The 24,067-nt window shown below is 38.7% G+C and overlaps 4 protein-coding genes across 5 annotated transcripts; 2 read left to right on the top strand and 2 right to left on the bottom strand.

Moving 5' to 3' along the window:
• Positions 1-362: 362 nt before the first annotated feature.
• Positions 363-6,758, top strand: LOC104963137 (tetratricopeptide repeat protein 30A-like; the record flags this gene model as incomplete). The annotated part of the gene is made up of 7 exons (XM_010791699.1): positions 363-556; positions 685-892; positions 2,403-2,474; positions 2,684-2,787; positions 3,541-3,619; positions 4,612-4,741; positions 5,557-6,758. Coding segments are annotated over 7 exons (924 nt in total), but the record flags the coding sequence as incomplete, so codon positions are not given.
• LOC104963135 (UPF0764 protein C16orf89 homolog) lies at positions 6,621-8,918 on the bottom strand. The gene is made up of 4 exons (XM_010791697.1): positions 8,690-8,918; positions 8,184-8,288; positions 7,545-7,634; positions 6,621-7,124 (listed from the first exon to the last, which is right to left on the bottom strand). The coding sequence occupies exons 1-4, from the start codon at positions 8,901-8,903 to the stop codon at positions 7,021-7,023; spliced, it is 513 nt and encodes a 170-aa protein (XP_010789999.1). The 5' UTR covers positions 8,904-8,918; the 3' UTR covers positions 6,621-7,020.
• Positions 8,919-10,312: 1,394 nt separating this feature from the next.
• ift70 (intraflagellar transport 70) lies at positions 10,313-18,042 on the bottom strand. Its single transcript, XM_010791698.1, has 13 exons — positions 17,885-18,042; positions 17,367-17,432; positions 15,905-16,114; positions 14,921-14,977; positions 14,609-14,744; positions 13,681-13,785; positions 13,420-13,548; positions 12,435-12,484; positions 11,715-11,867; positions 11,195-11,260; positions 11,016-11,069; positions 10,401-10,466; positions 10,313-10,324 (listed from the first exon to the last, which is right to left on the bottom strand). The coding sequence occupies exons 1-13, from the start codon at positions 17,930-17,932 to the stop codon at positions 10,313-10,315; spliced, it is 1,152 nt and encodes a 383-aa protein (XP_010790000.1). The 5' UTR covers positions 17,933-18,042.
• Positions 18,043-18,240: 198 nt separating this feature from the next.
• On the top strand, positions 18,241-22,566 carry LOC104963134 (uncharacterized). Of its 2 annotated transcripts, XR_800280.1 has the most exons (4): positions 18,241-18,255; positions 18,756-19,100; positions 21,629-21,769; positions 22,202-22,367. XR_800280.1 is itself a non-coding variant. In XM_010791696.1 (3 exons), the coding sequence occupies exons 1-3, from the start codon at positions 18,911-18,913 to the stop codon at positions 22,549-22,551; spliced, it is 660 nt and encodes a 219-aa protein (XP_010789998.1). In that variant the 5' UTR covers positions 18,756-18,910; the 3' UTR covers positions 22,552-22,566. The 2 variants fall into 2 exon arrangements, 1 of the variants encoding a protein (XP_010789998.1); XM_010791696.1 differs by lacking the exon at positions 18,241-18,255 and having other exon boundaries at positions 18,756-19,079; positions 22,202-22,566.
• The last annotated feature ends 1,501 nt before the right edge of the window (positions 22,567-24,067 follow it).

Raw genomic sequence — 24,067 nt, 5'->3', positions numbered from 1 at the left:
CTACAACAACTCAATGGTGCTCTAGGGGGGGGGCGGGGGGTACCTTGGTTGGTGATTGGCTAATGGTTACACGAGACAAAAAATTGTAATGACATCATAAAGTGACCAACATCTGATCAGCTCATTTTCAGACAGGTTTTTATATAAATGGATCAGGACGAAAAGAGAGCAAATCTTTTTTCCTGAAACTTTCAGAATGTCTTTACACAGAAGGGACACATGTTTATGTATAAAATACATGGAAACGTGGATTTTGCATAATAGGTGACCTTTAACACAATAGACATATATCAACCTGTCATCAGCCTAATATGTAACACATGTCATGATGAAACACAGCCCTGGATCCTTTATTACAGTAGCCTAAGGATTCTTCTCATGTATGTTTCTCAATATTTTATATCTATACATTGAGAATAGTGGATTTTGAAGGCTCTGATTTGTTTTGGCTGAGTGTTGTTTTTGTCCTCTGCTGTAAGGTGCAGGAGGCCAGGCTGACTAGGGATGATGAAGCTCAGAAGAAATGTCTGCAGGACTACGACCTGATGCAGGAGAAGTGAGGACACACACAAAAATATATAAATATGTAACACTCAGCTTCTATTTAGTTCACTAATTCACCCAAAAAAGAGTCAGATGACATAACTCCTCCCCGACTATTGAACTGTCCCGGTCGTTTCCCAGGTACATCGTGGTGCTGATGGCCCAGTCCAAGATCTACTGGAACCGGGAGAACTTCCAGATGGTTGAGAAGATTTTCCGAAAGTCTGTAGAGGTCTGCAATGAGGACGACACCTGGAAGCTGAACGTAGCCCACGTGCTCTTCATGCAGAACAAGTACAAGGAGGCCATCGGCTTCTACGAGCCCATCGTCAAGAAGCACTATGATAATGTGAGTGCCTCTGGGCGGCCGCGCCACGAAGAACATGGAGAACATAAATGTGTGGAGGAGGGACACCATTATTTGTGCGAGATTAATTATTGAGAGTTAATGCATATCTACAATACCTATTAAGGCCATTGTAGGTCAAACTAAATCATGATTATGGAGCTGGTGTGAAAGTGGTGGTAGTCTGAGAGAAAAGTAGAATACGTCTTAATCTTAGGAAAAACCAAGTTGTATATTTTCTAAGATTAAATAATTAAATACATGAGAAAGAAAATCACTAAATTGCATCATGAAATTGGTAAATGTACACGAAAACAACTCCAAAATGCTTTAAGATTATAAAGTCATACATCTTAGTTAGTTTCTTTTTTGAGATTGAGAATTACATCTCCATATTTATGAGTTTTTCTCAATATGACCTTCATGGCCTTAATACTCCTTCATAAACATCAGACGCTTAAACAAAGTATTTTGAAGATAAAATGCGCACAATGCATGGGATCAGCCCCGATGTCAGAGTGAGGTTAGGACTAATCGTTGACAGTTTGCCTTTTTGTCCAGGTGGAGCAGTGTAACATTCAAGAGTGTCCCTGCAAGTGCAAACCCTCGGTAAAAATAGATGAGCAGCTCTGCGTCGATCTGCAGTGTTTTCTCAAATGTGTGCATGATATGAGTTTCATTATTTTCTGCTGTGTGGATTTTTTTATTTGGTTTGCAGTGCTGGTTTTGTTTTGAATTTGAAAATTATGATTTTCGTCCAATTTCAGAGAACTTCATTCACTCAGCTGAGGGTTCTAGAATGTTTTCTTTCCTCACTGAAAAATTAAACATTACATTACATGTCACTTATTAGACGAGGGGTGTCAAACTCAATTTCATCACGGGCCACATTAGCATTATGGTTGCACTCAAAAGGCCAGTTGTAACTTCAAGAAAGACTATATAAAAATACATATATGAATATTTAATATGTATAAAATAATGTATAATATTACATTATTGCCTCTGCATTGGATTATTATCGGACTGGGTAATAACTTCATAATTAACTACGTCTGAAAGCAGAAGTCTAAGGCAAATAATTGCAAGTCTTTTCAGTGAGAATGTCACAAAATGATTTTTTTTAAAAAGACAAATTCTGAAGAAAGAAAGGCAAAAAAAAATTTGGAGAAAAAAAGTGAATTCTGGGAAAAAGGCTAATTCTAAGATAAAAGGCATATTTTGAAGAAAAAAAGTCAAATTCTGAGAAAAAAGTGGTGTTTGAACCTGTGACCCCCTGATCCGAACACATACGCACAACCCACTGCGCCACACGATGATGCTAACACTTTAGCATCATCGTGTTCATGACGTTTTAATCATGTTCTATTCTAAATAACCTCAAATCAGTTTGTGGAAACTTGCATGCACCCTGGATTGGTTTTGAAGTTTGTTCAATTCTGAGTGTTGTAAATATATTGTAAAGTTAACAAAAAATGTGTGTGTTTGTGTGTGTCTGTGTGTCCCATTGTAGATCCTGAATGTGAGCGCTGTGGTCCTGGCCAACCTGTGTGTGTCCTACATCCTGACCAGCCAGAATGAGGAGGTACTGTTCACAGAGATGAACACAATTTAACATAAAATACTTTACTGTCATTTAGTACACCTTTTTATAATACTACTTTTAATTAATTATATTTCATAGGGATTTTACTTTCATTTTACTTCTATTCTTTGTGTCTCTGTATGGTAATAATGTTTGTCGCTTTATCTTCAGTATAAAAAGTCCAGTTTCCTCCTCTCGTTGTCTTACAGGCTGAAGAGCTGATGAGGAAGATCGAGAAGGAGGAAGAGCAGATCTCCTACGACGACCCCGACAAGAAGGTGTTCCACCTCTGCATCGTCAACCTGGTCATCGGGTGAGTTTACAGCTTGAAAAATCTGCTTTCACGTTGCTTATTAGGTTTCGCCAAGAAGAACCTCATTTAAAAATATTTCATGTGCAAAATATTTCATGTGCATGTGTATATACAGTATACAGTCTATGGTGTTAACTAGTACTGCGTGTTCATTGTATGTATTAGACTGGCTTTCAAAACTAATTTTAGCCCTGGAACCAAAAAAAGTTCCTTTACTATAAAGTTCACACTTATGGAGACCCAAAGTGTTTATCATCAAATAAACACATCAGGCATTGTTCAATAAATACTATCATTAATAAATACAGAAAAAATATGTTAAGAAAGAAATAATCTAATTTATGTTAAACCTGAGCTCATTTATCATGCAATCAGGATTCATCCTGATGTATCTCAGGTCCTTGTTCCTATATGCAGCAGTTATATATTCTTTTCATCACAATCTTTGTGTATAAATCAAAGAGCAGCAGGCAGAAACAACAGCTTGGCTAGGATACTAAGAGACTGAGTTACTTTTTGACGATTATCCAAATCTGTATAAGAAATCTTGCAATTTACGGTTTGCTTTTGAGCTTTTCCTGAAGCTTTTAACCAAGACATTTTCAGCAGATTACCAGTATGACAGTATCAACTGACCTAAGCAAGTTCCTTTCAAGGTGGAAGAAAAAGGAAGGAATGTCAACATATTATATAATGGTAAAAAGGAGCTTTTAGTAAGTATTGCTGTTCTGACTGAATTTGGTTTTTTTTCAGGACGCTGTACTGTGCTAAGGGAAACTATGATTTTGGCATATCTCGTGTCATCAAGAGCCTGGAGCCTTACAATAAGAAGGTCAGTCAGTTATTCCATTGTTCCCTGGGTTTCTTTTTTAGAAAGTTTGTAGCAAATGCTTTAAGAAAGGGATAATAAGCAACGTGTGAGACGGTCATTCATGAGAAAAGCACACCGACAGGGTGGTCGAAGCAGCGTCTATTCTCCTTAGCAACGGCCTGCTCTCCATAATAGTGGTCTGTTATTGAAAATGTAAAACCTCTGGAAGGTCCAAATTCACCAATCAGATTTGAGTATCCAACTAAGTCATGTAACAAAAACAGGAAACATTCAATACCTATTTTAAGGGAAATAGTTTGTTGTTTATTGTGCAGCAAGCAGTGTGTGAGTAATACACCATAAACACAACTACAAGAAAGTGCTCATTTAAAATACAAACATTCATTCTTTTGAACCAAAAATAACCATCTGTGCTGCAGCTGAGTCCACTGAAGCTCCAGCTGAGAACACAGGCTGTCATCCCGAGTGTTGCCCCCTCTCAGCCTTGTACAAATCCCCACCATAGACTCACATTCACTTTGAAATCAGAGAGGAGTCCAGGAATGTGAGCCTGTGGAGCCACATACATTCAACCAAGCAATCTGACCGCCATGTCTGAACTCCTTCCAACAGAAGGAAGAAATCCCTGCCATATATCCTTCTGTCAAACCCTAAATACCACCGAAACGGAGACACTGGCTTTTACTAACATTAAAGTCATAACCTTTCATTTTGTTTATTCTGCTGACAAAATCGATAGTGCTTTCGGACTCGATAGCGTGGAAAAAGGAATGCAGCTTCAGTTTGAACACATCAGTTAGCAGGATTAATAGTGATGAGATTATCTTTAGTGTCAGAATAATAACTTTAATATCACAATGGTGTAACAACTTTTTTTTTTAACCCCAACATAAATAAATAAATATATTGTGTGTGTGTGTGTGTGTGTGTGTGTGTGTGTGTGTGTGTGTGTGTGTGTGTGTGTGTGTGTGTGTGTGTGTGTGTGTGTGTAGCTGGGAACAGACACATGGTTCTACGCCAAGCGCTGTTTCCTCTCCCTGCTGGAGAACATGTCCAAACACATGGTCATGCTGAGGGACGCCGTGGTACAGGAGTGTATCCAGTTCCTGGAGCACTGCGAGGGTAAGCAGCATACACACACACACACATCTGCAAAAGTGCTGGCCTGTGACAATAATTGATGTTTCAGTTTGCAACAAACACTATTTATCCTTTGAGAGAGCACATGCAGATCCATATGTCTTCACATTTCATAAATGACTGTTGCCAGTCATTTATAAAACTGAAATCTGGCTGAAAGAGGAAGCAGATGTAGCCTCTATCCCTGGATATTTTCTGCAGCATCACCATCCAGTCAGAGTTGGTTGTATACTGAACATCATTATTTTCTTAGCTAAGCGACAGTGAGCATTTCCGACTAACAGACCAGACACAAACCTAACAGTACTTCCAGTGTCGGCCAACATTCTGGCAAAGCCTGAAAGTTAAAGTGTTAGCCTTTCAGAATATAAAGAGCTATTCATTTATTGTCAAAGGATACTAGAGCTTGTCTTCTTGTGAGATGGATTTATTCATGTGGACTTACGACAAAACAAGTATCTGCTTTCTCAAGATAACAAGGTCATTTATCACAAGAAAACAACTTTTGTTTTCTCAAGGTCATGGGATTGTTATGGAGAACTCTAAAAAGTTATATAGGAGACAGACCTTTTGGGGAAGATATATAACCCACTTCTTCTCATATACTAGTGAATTTCATTTGAATTTGTAAAACATATATATATTTTTTTTTACATATCTGAATAAAATGACAGTGATAACAACAATAAAAAATAGGATGCATAAACATAATTATTTTTACAATATATGTAATAGGACCTAAATAACAAATGGTATGTTGTCGAGTGTGAGGTAACATCAGTGTGTCTCGCCTGTAGTGTACGGTAAGGAGGTCACGGCCATCATCGAGCAGCCTCTGGAGGAGACCCACACCCACATCGGAAAGAACACCGTCACCTACGAGGCCAGAATGCTCAAGGCGCTTTTCTACGAGGTCATTGGCTGGAACAAGTGACAGGAGTCACAGCAACACATGAGGTGTTTTACCACTTTGAAGGAGAATGGAGCAAGGCACAGAGACAGCATAACAAGGCCTGCTGTGCAAGCTCCTTATTCCTGGGAATCAAATCCAGTTCCCCGTTCTGACTCTCGTCAAAACACACCCCAGGTGAAGCTTTTATTTAGAAATGGAGTGAATCCGGGGGAGTTTGGGCAAAAGGATGGTTGCAGCAGATGTGACATCAGTTTATGTTCTTTCTCAATGTAATGGCGTCTTTGCTTCACTTCACAGACTCTCAGACATTCATATTTATTTAGTACTTTTATTATCAGTACTACTTTTTTACCGCTATAGAGGATATCATGTGTATATATATATATATAAAGCAGACTTGTTTATTGTGTTTACATGGAATACGTGATACATTTTGTACGTAAGTTCCTCTACAGATGTCCTCTTTGGTCAGTGCTGGTTTTACAGCTGCCTGCTAGCTTTATATTCAGTAGATACAACAATTTAAAGAAAATAAAGATAATATTTTTGGAAGAAAAAACTGTCTATGATGTTTTTCTTTAAGTGAATATTTCATGGCCTTTTGCTCCAATCAGTCACACATATTTAGAGACAGATCCTGCAGACACAAAGCTCAAGGAAACAACGACTAAAGGTCAGTATATTTGAATGATAGCCAGATTATTGAATATCATCTCAAATCGTTTACACCTTTCCCAGGTCTGAATTGGGATGCCAGCATTGCCATTTTAAAATGTTCAGAATAAGAAAGTTATCAAATGTAACAATTTCCTATAAGTCCTCACACCTTGTTATACTTTTATCCATCCTCCAAAATCAGCCGGTGTCTAGATTCTGTCTTAATGATGACGGAGCATCTGATAAATATACACAGTGCAGAAAATGTATCAATCAAAAATTGTAAACGCCTATTATTATAATCTTTTATTCAGATCATTCATTTATAGCTCATAATACAAAGCCAAAAGTACAGCATCTACACACTCTGATGCAGTCGGGGATGTTATGCACATTTACACAAGTTGCTTTGTGACCCGCCAAAAAAAATAAGACTGAACAAAAAGTAAAACAAGCGCATTAATAACAATGTCAGAAGTGTAAGAAGTCAGAAGTTAGATTTAGATGAAGGTCAGAGCTTTGTAGTATTAGATTATACTGAACATGCTAAACTTTAGCCTCAGGTGTGCCTAAACTACTAGTATGAACTTATTGTTTACCCCTCATCTCTGAAGCAGATCATTATTAGGTACCGGTCACCGCTAAGAAAATCCAAATTGGGGGGGGGGGGGGTGGCCGTCTCGGAGGCCGTTCAGGAGATTGGCCTCTTGGTTATGTCCTGTTCTGCCAGGTAGTAGTTCAGGTATCCTCCCAGAGCGCCCACCGCCACCGCCGTCATGTGACTGGAGCAGCCGTCTGAGGAGTCACATTCAAAGTGAAGCAATGAGTGGGAACAAGTTATCATTATTATAAAAATGAAGAGAAGAGCCAGAAACAGGAAATGATAACACAAAAATACCATAAGTACAGTCGATTCTGCAACTTTCATTTGAATTCAAACTTTTTATGAAGGTCAACACATACCAGCAGTAAAATTACTTCACATTAATTCATTTTGATTTTAAACCAAAAAAGTGCTGATAATAATAATAAAATTAAAAAAGGAGCAAGGTCAGTCACACTGGTACGGGATCAAGAATCTGATAAAAGCTGTCTTCTTTGTATTCGGCAGAAAGTTAGCTTTGATTAGTTATTTATTTTTTCTTCAACTTTCACAGCTCAAATTGCAATCATTTTCTATCTATTAGACTTTAATATGATATAACATGCGAGTACCTGGAAGTATCTTCTCCCTCCTCTTCACTCTCCGGTGAGGCTGCAGCTGCTCCAGCAGCTCGTCTCCGATGATCTGAGACATGATGCTCTCTGAGAAACAGCAGGTAACATCTCTCAAGTAATAATACTATCTCTACATTTACTAATATGTTTAACCTCCACCAGACAGGATGGATAATTTGTAAACTTTAACGGAATAATTCAACCCCAAAATAATTTCATATACAACATTAACCCCATGTAACCTTGGATACTTAAAAAAAAAACTAAGAAAAGTATTGAATTGAAAAATAAAAAGGGAGTGGCGTTTAACAACAGCACAACTGCCGTACATGAAAACAAAAAACTCTCATACTACTAGTAACTAGTGCAGTATAATACAAGTCCCATTTATCCAGTCAATGCTTAATACTTCACTAGCACATTGGATTTTTAACAAAAACTGCACTTAAGTAAAAACAGTACTCGAACAGTAGACTAGAGTATACAAATGGTGATTCTTCGTGTGCAGTATTCCTTTTACTGAAGAGATTAAGCTTTAACATGTACAGTACTTTGACAGTAACGCTACAGTACCTGGAGATAATGAGATATTTTCAATTCAGTTGCATTTTAAAACTTTCTTTTTAAAACACATACTGTCTCTCCCGAAGCAGCCCGCTTCCTCGTCCTGCAGCCGGAGGATGTGCTGCAGCCAATCAGCTTTGTAGAAGTCGGAGAAACCAGACAATCCACAAATCAGGACTGTTGAAGAAGAGCAGAGGAACTCAAGATAGTCCACTATATAATATGCAAAATATATGCAGTTTGAAATATGTATAGGAAACACATGATGTAATACACACTACACGCAAACATTTTCATCTGAATGTCCAAAATACTGACATACTTTTAGCCTATTAGATATTTGTAAGAAATTGTAATAGATGGTGTACTGTATTGGATCTTGAGTTAAGGCAAAAAACGTGTTTTGTGAGGTCGAACTGTCCATTGACCTTTGAGCAGCAACATATAATCTGTTCCTCCTAGTCTAAGTTTACATTTTGCTGAATTTGAAGAACATCCCTCAAGGCTTCCCGAAGATGTCGCATTCACACGAATGTGACAAAAAGAATAAAGGAAAAAATTTAAAATAATATACTCACTATTTTCAATGAAGATGTCGACCGTCTGCTCGGTGATCCCATCCCTAAAGATGTCCTGGTTGGCCTTCATCATGTTGGAGCAGTAGATCTTCTGGTAGCTGCCCTCTGTCATGTTGGCGCGGGACTCTCTGGTGTCTCCTTTCAGCAGGTTAGTGCAGCCTCTCTGAGACCCACACACACAGCAGGTTATTAATAGTGATAATAAATTATTCATTTTTTTATTTTAGCTTCTGCTCAGAACTTAGTGCATTTGGAGGTGATGGTTACCAATGATTTTTGTTTTGTTTGGGAAAGGTAGGACCCAAAAGCATACTACAAAAAAAAAGTAAGTTGGTCTAGAAAAACAAAAGCGAGCTTTATTTTAAAAGCTGATTGCAAATACACAAAGGAAGCACAAGAAATATATAATACAAAAAAGCTGACGAAGACTGACATGGAGGGAGACGGGAAAATCAAACAATGAACCGACACCGAACACAGGAAGAGACAAGACTAAATACAGGGAGGGGTAATCACAAGATGAGAAACAGCCGGGCAGGGGAGGAGAAACACAAGGGCAACAGGTGAACACAATCAGACAATTAGACACACCAGGGAAACTAACGACGGGGAGGAAAACACAGGGAGAAGGACCAGACAAGAAAGAAGGAGGAAAACATGACAGGGAGAACAGAATAGCAAAATAACCCCACAACTAGACACAACAAAACTCAAACCCTGACATAAAACCCACCTCAAGGGGACGGATTCCAGACGTCCCTACTAGAGATGTTAAGATTCACCGATTCGCATCGGTGCACCGGCATAAACGTTCAAGATGCGAGTGCGCCGGTTGAAAGAGAGCACATCGGCTACAGTTCGGGTTGAACTCGCAATGCATCGATTGTAGCGTCTTTGCATTGGTACAAAAACTATTCATTCATATATTATCCCCTCATCCTGTCAGTACTCAGCAGAGACGATCTTTGATCTTTGCTTCGCTCTACGGAGGCCGAGAGTCCCAGGTATCAACACACATGAAGTCGAGGAGAAGGAGAAACACTACGGAGGCCGAGAGTCTCAGTTATCAACACACATGAAGTCGAGGAGAAAGAGAAACACTACGGAGGCCGAGAGTCTCAGGTATCAACACACACGAAGTCGAGGAGAAAGAGAAACACTACGGAGGCCGAGAGTCTCAGGTATCAACACACATGGAAGTCGAGGAGAGAGAGAAACACTACGGAGGCCGAGAGTCTCAGGTATCAACAGACACGAAGTCGAGGAGAAAGAGAAACACTACGGAGGCCGAGAGTCTCAGTTATCAACACACACGAAGTCGAGGAGAAAGAGAAACACTACGGAGGCCGAGAGTCTCANCCTTATCTTAAAGGTCCCCTATTAGACTGTTTTTCATCAATATATTATAGGTCTCAGATATATACAAACATGTCTCTGAAGTGTTTGGCTCCAAACACCAAACAGATCATTGTAGCATCCCATAATCCCCTCTGTTTCAGCCCTGTTTCAAAAGTGCTGATTCTCTGTCTGTTGCTTTAGATGAAAATATGGTGTTTGGAGCCAAACACTTCAGAGACATGTTTGTATATATCTGAGACCTATAATATATTGATGAAAAACAGTCTAATAGGGGACCTTTAAGATAAGGGCAAATACACATGCGTACAGGACAATGCATAACAGATGAGAAAGAACAAAGGAAGAAAACAACCTGCTTGGCCAGTTTCCGTAACTGCTCCGTCAGTTTGCCGTTCATCTCATCAAACTTCCTAAAAGCCTGTGGAATAAACAGACAGTTTATTGATGGATGAACAAACACAAATAAACAGATTTTGGAGTAAATTACAAAATGACAAGGTTGGCTTCAGCCCAGATAATATAATGAGGTTCCTGCACACTGAGAATTAAAGCTTAATGTAATGTGGTGACTATAAGCTGTTTTTTATCACCTCCTTAAACCTTTATTCAATCCCAAGTAGTTTTGAAATCCAAACTTTTCAACATTTGATTAAGCTGTCCTTCTTGGGATTATAAAAGCAATTTTTTATGTAAGTAAAACAGCAAGTTTAAATGTATTTATCACAGTGTTCTCCCTTTACAGTTACATAAAGGGTTGTTTGACCTCTTGGGGGCAGTGGAACAAGCTTTAAACCCAAATGTGACACATTATTAACTGATAATAGTCTTATGGTGAATATGTGTACTGTATATGCAATATTGTGCTTACAATAGCTCAGTGCTGCTGAGGTTGATGGGAAATACTGTAAGCATGCAGGAAAGCAAATGTAAAAAGTAGCTTTTATTGTAAAAAGAAAATGTGTAGTACCTCCTCTGGTGCTGTCTGACAGGTCAACAGGGCATCAAGAAACTCATACATGTACTGGAAAGGAAACAACAACAACAACACTTTTTCATAAGTGTAGGCAAACAGAAACAGAACATGTGAGTTCCTGGAGTGTGAATTAGGAACTGAAAACACATGGATTGGTTCAGAGTGCAACTTACCGGTGTGAGGAACTTGTATGTGAGATGGGCGTTCTCTGCCAGGACGTCAGCAGCCAGGTCAAAGTACTGAGAATGAGAGAGAGGACATCATTGACATTAATACTAACCTCTCTTTCAGCCCTCTGTGTGTTTTGAGCTCTTTCCACTAACACTCACGCCACATGACTCAAACTGAAAACAGTGCTCCTCCCCGCATGGACCCTCACTGTGTGCCGTATGGAGGAAACTGCTGACACAGTCCTCGAGTCGAATGATAATTGATGATAATTTGATAATTAGCATAATTAGTAATGGCCTGTTTGATAGATGAAGGTAATGTATGTTTTTCAGTCTCAAAATATAGTGTGGAATTGGTAATGAAACAGCTTTTGGGGGGAAAGAAACACATGTTTTCAAACTGCCACAGGCTAGGTGGGAAAGTACTGTGCAATAATTAAGCTCAGAAGTCTTTGAGCAAAGAATTGATTTCTCAAGCCTACTTAATACATGACAATAGCCTGCAACCTGTTGTGTACAGTACCTCATGTTTGCAGTAGAGCAGCAGCAGGTTCCCGAAGGTGACGGGGGGGAAGGAGGGTTGCTGCAGCAGGAAGGCCAGCTTCTCAAAGCCCTCCGATGGCTTCGTGTCCATGTTCAACAGAGCCTGGTTGTGTAGCGTCACGGGGTCCAGCTCCTGAAGAAACACACACATCACAGTATAAGCAGCATAAGTATCAATATCTAAGAATTGGAATTATAACCTGGAATTGCAAAGAATAGTGGATATGTAAAAATACAGAATATTCTGTATCTAGCCTCTCAGATTTGTAGATGTTCTGCTGTGTATGTTTTTTTTTATCATGGTAAAGTGACTATCTTTGGGTTGGTCCGACAAACTGCAGTAAGTATTACATTCCACTAGGGAGCACTGGTTGTTCATTTCTCTCTCTGTATCTCAGGATAACTGGACATTGATGACTCAGTGGCAGATCCACATTTGGCCAAGGACAGTGCACCTCTGTACATTAATGTAAATGAAGCCGTTTGAAGACAATACAAGTATTATCATTACCTCCATGTAAGCCTTCACACCCCTGCCTCTGTTCTAACGTTCTATTCATCTCTGCTTTCTGCAGGCACAAACACACACACACACACACACACACACACACACACACACACACACACACACACACACACACACACACACACACACACACACACACACACACACAGGATGTGAATGGCTGAGAACAGTTACCTCCTCTGATCGGGGGGGCATGTCTGTCAAAGCCTCCTGAGATCCTTTCGCTGCAGGGAAGCAAAAGAAAACAGAAAAGGAAGCGGTTAGTTTTAGTCTTTTACCGTCAGTGTTCCAATACATGCTTTTGTTTGTAGATCCCAAAAACGTAATTTAATCAAACTCAACTTGACATTCAGTCATATTCCTCAAGAAGAACCAAATTGTCTTGAGATTGTCTTCCCTTTCCCAATCATTCCATCGCGACAACCATTCCTTACTTACTTGTAAACATCTTTGTAAAATGTATTTCTAAAAATGTTTGAATTACTACTTAGTCTGGAAACTTAAAATAATCATGCTCTCTATTTGTTTCTATCTTTGTATGCTTCTTCCTAAAGTATGACCATTGATATCTAACATGATGTATCTTTACTAGCCATGTTTAGCTTCTAAACTCTCCTTCAAACTGTTCAGACTTTGTATTCAAAATATTTTTTAAATGTCCGTCTTTTAGGGATTTGTCATTTTTCTTAAACATGTGTACTGTAAATGTGCAAATAAATAAATAATCAACATTTAAACGGGCCATATGGATTTTTCTTGAAGACAAAACAAGTGTATATCTTTGAAATGATATATATGCTTAAGGCTTAGCAAATCATAAAAGCCATATCTCTGGATATTTAAATGTATCCAGCTTATAGTCTTCCTCTTTCATGCATCGTGAAAGGATTGCCCTTACTGCCGTCAGCGGTCCAAACGCTTTGCAAGGAACCTTTAACTTGATGATACTTGAAGTAGAATACACACTGTAGTAAATGAGGTCACAAAGCAATTACAAATATGAAGACTTGCAATAGATTAAATAACTGTTGAATGAGTTTTGGAGAGTAGCCAAATCATTCTTTCTATGAGGAATCAAGGTTATTTTGTGAAGATGTAGCAATATTCTCCATCCTGCTCGTTACATATGAGAGTCAGAGGCTCTGAGTGAGGGGCTTACAGTTCTTCAGCTGGTATTCGATGGCAGCTTTGAGGTTGAAGGCTTCGATCAGGGCGGTGTGATGCAGCACCAGCGTGTTGCCCACACTGTGCACGTCGATGCCCTCAGTCGTCATCCCCACGCTCAGCTCTGATGCATTAGGACAAAACAATTTGTTGGAAGATCGTGAAATAATGTAGGAAGACTAAAGATTCCACTGAACTCTTTTTGCTGAATGAACACAGATGAAATAATGGCAGTGTCTTTGCGCTGTGGTTCTACCTGGATGTTCTCTGATGCCTCTCTCTATGATCTCTCCGATGTATTTGAGGGCCTGAGCGTAGTTCTTCACGCTGTAGAAGCACAGGGCGATGTTGTATGACAGAGCTGAGAAAGAGGAGGGCAGAGATAACAGGATGACATTGAAATGCTTCCTGTGGAGAGGATTTCAAACCCAATCTCTACTTGATAGCCTTCAACATTTCTCTTATCATATTATTCGCCTCCACCTCCCCCAGCTCGTAAGAACTCTTAAGGTGTTCCCTTCCCCTTAATGTTGTGTTGCTCTGATTAACGACTGCAAAACATTTGATGCAAGGTATATCAATCATTGTCAAACATGGTGTACATTTCATCTGGAAATGTCACCAACTGAGCAATAAAGAGCCAAGCAATGGGTTTATAGTGGGACGATGGTATTAGGTCAGTTTACAAGTCCAGTAAAGTAAACGGTGCAATCTCGCAAATGTGGGCTCAAGACCTTGGAGAGGAGATATATGAATGTACAGGGACAGTAATATGGGAGTATACTAACAGCATGTCCATGTAATAGAGCAAGGGAACTACTACTGCCTTTACATATTGCCTCACCTCAAGAATAGGACGGAGCAAAAAAAGTCGACTGTCTATTAAATAGTAAGAATGGAGTTGGGAGTTTTTTGATTTACACTATTTGGACCTGTGCACACATCTAGGACATCTCAGTGAAAGTACTTTCACAATTAAATGGGATTTTTAATCAAGAATTCGATTTGAATCCAGTATGCCCTCTGCAAAGAACACCTCACCTACAACTCAGGGATGAGGGAAACTTTGAGATTTTAGCCTGTGCAGACCATTTACATGCATAACAACCTATATATCACAATACAGGAAAAGGAGTATACATGTTGTGTGTGTGTGTGGGTGTGTGTGTGTATATGTGAACTACCTGGCACGTATCCCAGCACTTGAAGGGCAGACGTGAACTTCTTGCAGGCCTCCTCGTACTTCCCGTCCTGGTAAAGCAGACAGCCCGTATTGTAGACATAGTCCGGGTCTTCCTGGGGAAGCTGCTCCAGGAGTGACTACACACACACACACACACACACACACACACACACACACACACACACACACACACACACACACACACACACACAGCAGTTAGTGGAAAGTAGATGGTTGGATGTGTGTGTGTTGGCAGCAGATAGTAATGGTATAATTCATATGCATTAACAGATAGTGTGAGCGCCCTCGTCACCTTGGCAGCGGAGTAATCTTCCTCACAATATTTGATGCAGGCTTGTAGCTTGATCATCTGTGGAAGAGAGAAAAAGAAAGAGAGAGGGGCAAAGGTAAGTGCTGGTTTGACTTTGGGGAATAAGAATCAAGCAATACAATTAAATACCAACTCTAATCCAAACATCTATTATTCATTTGTAGCATCTTGAACCAGTTTCCCCATGATTAATTCACACATGTTCTGTGGATCATGTTTCTACTTGACCCATCATATAATTCTTAAATGAACTTATAGGGGACATATTGTGAAAAATATGCTGTTTTCAGTGCTTGTGCACGTGCACTTGGGCATCTGGGAAGACTTTGAAATATCACATTTGTTGTGATAACATGGGATTAAACTCAGATTTAGACTTTAATCCTCCTCTTATATCACATTAGATTATACGTCTCTATCTGAGTATCTCCAAACATGACCTCTTTTGCACATTTTTTTCACAAGTCAGATGTTTAGTTTCCGTTGTGTTACCCCACAGCGATACATCAATGTGTTAATAGACATGGGGGTGACAGACAGTCTTAAAATACATGAATGCATGTCAACATTTTTAAGATTATAACTTTAAATTCCATTTGAAATCAGCATTATTTTGATTCCTGGTAATAACATGTGTTTCATGTTGTTGGCTGTACACAGTTTGACTTGCTTGATTTGATTAGGTGTGCATTAAAAGGCCCATATGTATTTGTTAGAGCACTTCTGCTGAAAAACTGCTTCCAGTGATGGATGTAACAGATGGAGTTGGCAGAGTGAAACATTCAGAGTAAATAAGGTGGATTTGTTCTGAAATCGCACATTTGATGCAGTGATGGTGCACCTGGAGCCAAACTCCATAAAAAATGCAGTGCGTCTTAGTGGAGCAACATAAAAGCTGGCATTTCATAGAAACAAGGTTTTCACATCATCTTTTTCTTTTCGTCTAGCAGTGTGTACAGGCGGTACCTTGATGTGACTGCTGGGGTTATCAAGCACAAAGGAAGCCTTTGTAGCCTCAGGGTAAGCACCAGCTTTGTAAAGAGACTGGGCGTAGTACACCTTGTACTCCTCCACCTCTGGGTGCAGCTGGGTGAGCTGCTCGTAGCACTCTGCAGAGTTGGTGAAATCCTGGATGTGATAGTAGCAGTAACCCAGCAGAGAGAGTGCTGCCCTGGACTGGGACACAAAGGAAAGCAAGAGGGAGTGAAACTGATGGTCGTCTGCAGTGTGTGTTAAATAAGGGTTTGTGGTTAAACAATAAAAAACACCAATTGTTTTTTTCACAAGACATACAGTAGCAAAACCGAAAGACACCAGGAAGTATGACAGCATCAAATATACTTTACCTTTAAAAAAAGAAAGAAGGTATAAATCATAAGTTAGCTGGTAATTTAAATCAGTGTAACCCATATTTTTGAACCCATCTGTTTTTAAATATTAAGTCGCAAACATTGCAATTATGATGTGCTGATTTGGCAATTCCTAGTATGAATCATCGTTGAATTGTTCAGATGGTATCTGAAATAAACTTGTAGGGACAAATCCTATCCTGCCTGAAGCCCAATGTGACGTCTTTAAATCCTTTGGTTTGTCCGACAAACGCTTTAATACTTCAGTCATTCAGATTACAACAATATCTTAAAGGTGGGGTGTGTAATTTATTTCGGATACACTTTTTGTTATATTCCATGGAATGCTCTTATCTCCCCAATAGCAATGAATATATTAAATGCTTTGACAATAAATACATTAAAATATTTCATTTGTGGAAGACGTTTTTGGCAGTTTGCTTTAAGAAATGGCACAAACGGCTCTCAAACATATTAACAGCAATTATTTTTTTACTGGTTGATTAATGAACCTATCATTTCAACAATTTTACAATAAGAGCTTTAACCGGTTTTCCAATTGAACTTCAACAGAAAAATAAGCAAATCCTTGTGGATTCAATTACATTTGATGCCCATTATTTTGAATCAAATATCTCTGATATCCTGAAAAGAAATGTTCTCTCTGTTTTTTATATTAACAGAATCCCAATGAAGGTAGTCCTGAAAAACTGGATTGCTTTAAATATTTCCAAATCAGAAAGAATAAATCCCTGAAGCTAAATAAATGATAATGTTTTAAAAAGCTTTGAAAATGCAAAATATATATATATCAAAATACTCGGAAACATGGGGGACAGATGCAAATAAGTCAATGTCACTATAAAACAATGAGGGTAGAGGAGTTAAAAGAAGGAAAAGGAAGGGCTACTAATTCATTATTCACTTATAATTTAAAAAAATGGTTGGCTCAGATTTGTATATTGGTTTAGAGGGGGGTGGAATGACAAGATGCATATATGTTGATGTAGTCTTACATTTTTTTACATGTATATTTTGTATGGAATGTTTTGAATGACAGAATACTGAAATCCACCTACCTTCGTGTGTTTTTGAAGTTGGCCGTTTAGGATATGGATTGCTTCCACATACTGTCCGTCTTTAATCTGAAATATATGGAATTAACTTTGATGTTCCTATTAATAAACAGTATTAACATTATAGACAGGACAAACGTTACTAACAAAAAATGCCAGTGAAGAAGAAAATAATTATATGGTAATGTTCCTTTAAGTATATCATGTTTGTCTCATGTGTAACGTTACACTAAACTGCAGCAAAAATGAGAGATTATTTAGAGTACAGTAGCGTAATGTTAACAGACAGTAACACAACACACTTGTATTGAATTAGTTTGGTCGTTTTAATTGTGTGCCGAAGTTAAAATCATTCCAGCACAATTCCGGAAACGTGTTATATGTCCAGTATATGTTTTTCAGTAAAATAGAAACACACAAATGAACAACTTTTGAGTTTGGATTATAGTTTACCGTTATAGTGATGCTAGCTTACCACTGAGTTGGAAAGCTAACCTCGACTTTAACAACACTAATCTCACCAGTTTGTAGATGGTAGCCGTGTACTCTCCGTCTTTTATAGTTGTCATGGCTGCCAATAAGTCGTTTTAACGATAAGTAACTGCTTCTAACAGTGTGTGTTCACAAAACCCTACAAAATAGCATCGAGCTAGCTTCTGTTTAGTGGATGGATGAAACGCATTGGGGCTGTTACTAAGCAACAGAACAGAGCGGAAGTGGAACATTTGACAGACCTGAAACACAGCCAATCATAGAGCAGGATGAAGTTACAGTGGCCAACCCTCCGTTTTTTGTACCCAAATCTTTATTTAGCAGTTGAGCAGAGAGATACAACCAGCTATACTTTTATGAACATCATATCTCCTCCGGTGTTATTTACAATTTCATGCAGGTTAGTTTTATTATCTTATTAGATCGTTTATGCAGCATTAATGTTTACTATTCATTTATTAATATGACTATTTTTTATACTGCAGACAGGATTTACAAAATAAATATTTGGAGAAACAGTAGAACCTTTGAAACATAACCTTAAACAGTGGATATAATCCTCAAAAAAACAATAATTGCAATAAAAATACGAGTTTATTCATGAACATTAGATGAAAAAACACTTTAAATACATTAATTTCCATTAGGAGATATAGATATTCCTTTACATCTGTAGTAGGCCTATAGCTGTAATGGAGAGTGTGTGATTCTTTTGTAATTAGCACCAAATTATTTAAGGCACACCTGATGGCAATCAAGCAAATTAGACCGAGGGTTATGCTTATGCCAATCGTGCCAACCACATAGCTTGCAAGAAAAAAAGAAAAAAGACAAGAATATGAATATATTTTCTTTCTTTCTTCCTTTCTTCCTTTCTTTCTTTCTGTCTTTCTTTCTCAGCACAAGCACATTCTGGTCAAAACCACCAATGATCTCATTTGCATTTCTGACAGAGGTACAAACAGGATAAACTGACCGAAGTGCTGGAGCTTCGCCTCAAACCTCAACCACACTATGCTGACCACCGGGAGGCCATAATGACGGGGAAGTGGTAGATGCTGTATGTGTGTGTGGGTTTGAAAGTGAGAGAGTGTTCTTTTTGTGAATATGCATGTGCATGCATGCTTCTGGGTGTGTGTTCTCTCTATCCTTCTGCCCTTCCTGCATGCCTCTCACTGCCTCTGTTTGGACTGGAACTTTGCAGAAGGAGCTGCGAATCAACAGGTACACTCTACTGATCAACAGGTATGTGCAGTGAACAGGATTTGTATTGATCAAAGTTATTTAGGCCAAATTATACAGAAAATGCAAGGGGAAAAAAATGATTTCGGTCTGAAGTTTCAGTTTAATTTTATTAACACAAAGGTCAAGAGTTTTTGCAGAGGGAATTTTGATATCTCTTTGCACCACTCCGTGTTTTTAGTAATTAAATGCTGTATAAATCAGGCTCAGGTCCGGGGGAGCATGCCCCGGTCCACCCCCCACATATAAAAATAGCACTTTACCCCTGCTTACACCTATATGCCGTGAGCTGATTATCGAGCCTTCCTTGTAACAAGTGTATATATACTGTGTATGTGCGTGATGTGTTGCAGTAGAAAATTCCACTGTAGCGCCCGGTAGATTAAGGGAAAACCCTAAATGTTTGAGCACCCTCTGTGAAACGTCAAGCTACCCCACAGCACCCCCAAAAGAAAATCTCTGGCGCCGCAACTGCTTCTGAACCGGATGCTTTTTTCGTTTGTTCAAATAATGGCCTTTAGATATTGTGAAGTCATACATACTCACTTCTTTTGAATGGGATAAAACCCTTAACTATAGATATCACCATAAAACGTTGATAATTTACATTAAAAGGACTATCTTGTTATTACAAGTTTTTGAAATGTTATTTTTAAATATAAATAATTAAGCACTGTATAATGTTGACTATTGGTTAATTTAGGAGGCATGTACAGAGACATATAGACAAAGTTAGCAAAATAAACAATTAAATGTGAATTTTAGATTTTTCCTTTCCTCTAGTCTGAAAGAAGACATTCTATGGAAGCAAAATATTGTCAACTATAGCACTCAATACATATTTTTTTATGAGCAATTTTGCTTCTTTGAATGAACATATGTTGGTTTTCATGCTGCATCAATGTGCACTTTTAGTGTAACATGCTTGAGATGAAACGGAATATGACTCCTTTTTTAATGTTGAGCATGAATTTGAATGAGGCATCTGCCGTTTAAATACTGAATGCATTTGGGAAATTCTGTAATTATTCTGCGTGCCTTCTCTCGCCGCAGGGCCTAACTTATTTCATGGCTGCCAGATTGAGCGCGGTTTGAGTTGATGAGATTTTGGTTGCTCAGGAAAGAAAAGCTGTGGGTTTAAGAGACCGGCAGCAGAGAGAGCTATAAAAATATAGCTAGAATATTTGTGGTTGTTAGTGTGTGCATACCTGCAGGGTCAGTCAGGGTTTATGTGTGTTTAATTAACTTGTGAGATGGTTCATTCTGCAGTGATGACTGCAAACAAATTGACATATCCCCAGTCGTGGGGCATACAGTGTGATGCGTTAAAGGAAAATACTGGTAATCATCAAAAAAGAATAAAAATAACACTTTTTTAGTCGGTCTCTCAATATGTTTTTTATTTCTGCCTGTGGCTCTCAGATTAAAGCCCATTGGTTCAAAAATAAAGCTGAATCTATAAAACAGAACACTTTAGAATAAACAAAAATAAATGACTAAATCTGTAATTGAAATGTCTTGTACGGTCAGTTTTCTGGCGTGAGCTCAGCTGCAGGTCAGTCTCTCAATTACATGGATTTAAACACAGCTGTATAGTCTACAAGAGCCTCTGTGTATTATTGGAGTGATGAATGTGTGGGTGTGGAATACACATAGGTTTGATGGGGCAGTTGCTACTCTGCATGTCTCTGCAGCTCTCAGTTTTTCCAAGCCTCCCTTTTTGTGTTTGAATGCTGTTGGCCTCGCTCCCTAGCTGAGAGTTCAGCCTCAGGGTATTTTGCTGCTGTTCCTCCCTCTGAAACGCAAGGAAGACTCTAAGAAGTTTGCTCTCAGAAAAGTTAGATTTCCTTTTTCTCTGCATTATCACGATTGATAGCCACAGCTGTGATAAAGCCATACAGTGTTCAACACAGTGCTGAGAAGAGAGTAATACCTGCAGCATGCTGACTACAGAGCAATAGTTACAGATGAAAATAAAACCTGGCACACTGAAGTCAGAGAACATCAGGCATGGAAAGCAAAATAAAAGAGAATTTAGAAAAGTGCACCCTTTAGAATTTAGAAAAGTCCACCCACGTGCTGAAAAGTGCTATATAAATAAAATTGCCTTGCCTTGCCTTGTATTCATAAAGTGGAAATAATAAACATACCAGCCCTTCCTCTAAGCCTTAGGCATTTGAGGATGCAATGCATGATTTAGTGAATTGCTACAGTGCCTAATGTGGGCTCAGTATTGCTATTAAAAACAAACAAACAATCAATCGTTTTAGTTTAGCAAGATCTAAGTTGTTTGCCTAACAAAAACGAATTTGACATAAAGTTAATAGGATTTGAACCAGTATATTCAAATACAATTCCTTGGAATAAAGGGTCATAGATTTAAACACATTTTTTTTTTAATGTTTTGTATTTAAAACAGGTTATTCAGTAATTATAGGCACTGTGTCTTAATGCTTTTAAGGTTTTTGTTAAAGCTCTTCTTATTGACATTTTGTTGAAATGTGCTCTAATAATCTTGCGTCACTCTGCAGGTGCTAGTAGAATCATGGCCCCAAATCTCAACATGCTGATACTGCTATTGGCCGTCACCACGGTAACGGTTCTGGCCCAGAAGCGGCGCCCGGCATCAAAGCCGAAAGTCACCATGGACGAGTGGAACTTCAGGGATGGCTGTGAGCACACACTTTTCTCTCTGTTCACCCTGGGTCAAAGGTCAAGTTCAGGGCTCAATTTAATGTCATGGTTTCACAGCTAGAGGTGAAGGCAGGTAATTTGTCCTCTGTTATCAATTTGTTGTTTCAAAATTATTCGTTCAAATTAAAGATATAACAAAAATATTTCCATGTTTCTTTACGTCATTTTGGCTCAATTTAAGAAGATTGACTAACTTGGAGCATTAGCATTAAGCTGCTAATGCTAAAATACTTTTATATCTTAGAAGCGAACGGCAGCTTAAAGGATTCAAAGGACTTCCAAGACAGTGGATCTTTTTCATTTGAGTATTTTTCAGTTTCAGATTTAGCAGGACGAATGAATTCAGTGGGATCTGACTCAGAATTATGAGCCTTTTTTTCGGGTCACCAAAGTGTGTTTTCTTGTCTCAGCTGATAAGGTGAACATGCGCGGCATTGCTAACCTGACTCAGATCCTTGACGATTGGAGGTTCGATATCCTGAGCCAGATGAGAGGACTCCTGCAGAACGACCACCAGTCTGTGCTGCCCGACTATGCCAGGTACGAGAATGTGTTATATTATATAATTTATTTCTCTTTAGATGTAGTTTTGGTAGAACTATTTGTATTTCCTATAAAGTTTCTGCGTATACGTTTAACTTACATGAACGGATTTTCCTTTGACGGATGGGTAGGATTTCTTAGTTTTGGTAAGCAAACACAACTTTTAACCTTCTACCTCCCTCTCTCAACAACAGCAGAAGCCAAGCCTTCCCATTAGGTTTCGGGTACCCCATTGGGTAAAAGCCAAGAATCATTCTAGTTTTGGAATATGTTCTTTCAGATTTACATATCCACTTGAGATATATCCTTTACTTGTTGGGAAAAATACAGTTGTTTGGAAGAAACGTTTTCACAGCAATATGTAAAAGATAAGAATGTAGTTTGATCTTTGTCATAATTGAGACACACTAATGTAAGCTTCGATTTGAATCTGTCCCACGGCTATTACAAATATCAGTTTTCAGGAAAGTTTCGCTGAGTCATCAAAGTAACCTATTAAAATCTGTGTTCAACAGAATTCATCAAATTCAGAGGATCATATCCAAATGTATTAATGCCAAAGACAGTGCAAAGAAGTTCAAATATGCAAAAAATGAAAAGGACAAAAAACTGAAATGAGTGTAAATGAAAATGTGAGAGAAGCAAAGCTGCGTACAAAGGCCAAATGAAAAGATAGGAAGTTCGAGAATATCCTATAAAACGTGCTGCTCCATCACTGTTTATGTAGCTATTGCACCATAATGAAGTCTGATCCTCTAAACTGTGGCGAGCTGCAGGAAACACCCTACTGCCTCGGTGGAAAACTCCTGGGTTTCTTATGGCGCCATCGGCCACAGAGTGTACTGGACAGAATGTATTTCAGCCTGAAGGATAAACCACGTTCCTGTGGGGACTCGCAACTGTTTTATTTCACTCATGTGGAATATTCTGCTCATTCAAGACACACAGGAGGATGGAGATGTGCTGTGCTCAGTCAATTTTAAAACCAGTTGTTGAACTAAACTTTAACCAGTGATGAAAGACGTAGTGCGATCCATTCCTGCAGAATTGTTTTCTTCTAAATACTCCATTAAAAGTTACTTATTATTATGAATAATTATTATTAATCTTACTAAGAGTTATTAAAAGTGGATTTTTCTTGGATAGGATACTTTTAAAATGTGGATTTGTTGTTTTTATTGTGTTTAAATAACGATAGATCAATAAGTACACAGTCTGTTCGGGATGTGCGTGTGCCTGCTTTTAAAATAAGTCTATAAACGTGTTTATGGCCGCAATACTACATCATGAGTGCAAAGCTCCCTTAAAATTGTACGGCTCGACGAACATGTGAGGGCTGCGTTGTCTCGTTCTCCCACGACTTTACTTTCTACATTTAATTTAAAACCACCGAAGTTGAGTTAAACCCGTATTGTGTGAACATAATTTGGAATATAGATCAGAAAAAGCCGATGTGATGCCGAAATCTGCATTGAAAACGGAGACGAAACAGGCAAAAAAGACCGAAACTTCTGTCTCGGACATGGCTAGCATAATTAGCCTGCTTGAAGAGCACAGAGCTAGCTCAGAGCGAGCACAGAGGGAGCACAGAGCTAGCATTTCAGCTTACTTCAAAGCTGCCTTTGCGGTACTGGAGGCGAAGCTGAACCAAACGCAGACCACAGTAGCAGAACATGGGGAACAAATAGACTCTCTTGAGACCAATGCCAATCTGCAAGATCAGCGACTCCGTA

This window comes from Notothenia coriiceps, unplaced genomic scaffold, assembly GCF_000735185.1.
Source record: "Notothenia coriiceps isolate Sejong01 unplaced genomic scaffold, NC01 NC01_scaffold00035635, whole genome shotgun sequence".
NCBI classification, from domain to species: domain Eukaryota; kingdom Metazoa; phylum Chordata; class Actinopteri; order Perciformes; family Nototheniidae; genus Notothenia; species Notothenia coriiceps.
Note: the sequence above shows the minus strand (reverse complement) of the source record. Positions and strands in the feature narration are given on the sequence as shown.

What these genes read in the sequence shown, in the direction of transcription:
- ift70 (XM_010791698.1), bottom strand. Translation starts at nt 17,932, where the DNA reads ATGACAACTATAAAAGACGGAGAGTACACGGCTACCATCTACAAACTG. An exon ending in AACTTCAAAAACACACGAAG is followed by an intron (nt 16,115 to 17,366) that starts GTAGGTGGATTT and finishes TTTGTGTCCCAG; the next exon opens with TCCAGGGCAGCACTCTCTCT. An exon ending in AAGATTACTCCGCTGCCAAG is followed by an intron (nt 14,745 to 14,920) that starts GTGACGAGGGCG and finishes GTGTGTGTGTAG; the next exon opens with TCACTCCTGGAGCAGCTTCC.
- LOC104963134 (XM_010791696.1), top strand. Translation starts at nt 18,911, where the DNA reads ATGCTGTATGTGTGTGTGGGTTTGAAAGTGAGAGAGTGTTCTTTTTGT. An exon ending in AAGGAGCTGCGAATCAACAG is followed by an intron (nt 19,080 to 21,628) that starts GTACACTCTACT and finishes GTCACTCTGCAG; the next exon opens with GTGCTAGTAGAATCATGGCC. An exon ending in GTGGAACTTCAGGGATGGCT is followed by an intron (nt 21,770 to 22,201) that starts GTGAGCACACAC and finishes TTCTTGTCTCAG; the next exon opens with CTGATAAGGTGAACATGCGC.
- LOC104963135 (XM_010791697.1), bottom strand. Translation starts at nt 8,903, where the DNA reads ATGAATAATTTATTATCACTATTAATAACCTGCTGTGTGTGTGGGTCT. An exon ending in CGACATCTTCATTGAAAATA is followed by an intron (nt 8,289 to 8,689) that starts GTGAGTATATTA and finishes CTTCTTCAACAG; the next exon opens with TCCTGATTTGTGGATTGTCT. An exon ending in GGGCTGCTTCGGGAGAGACA is followed by an intron (nt 7,635 to 8,183) that starts GTATGTGTTTTA and finishes GCTGTTTCTCAG; the next exon opens with AGAGCATCATGTCTCAGATC.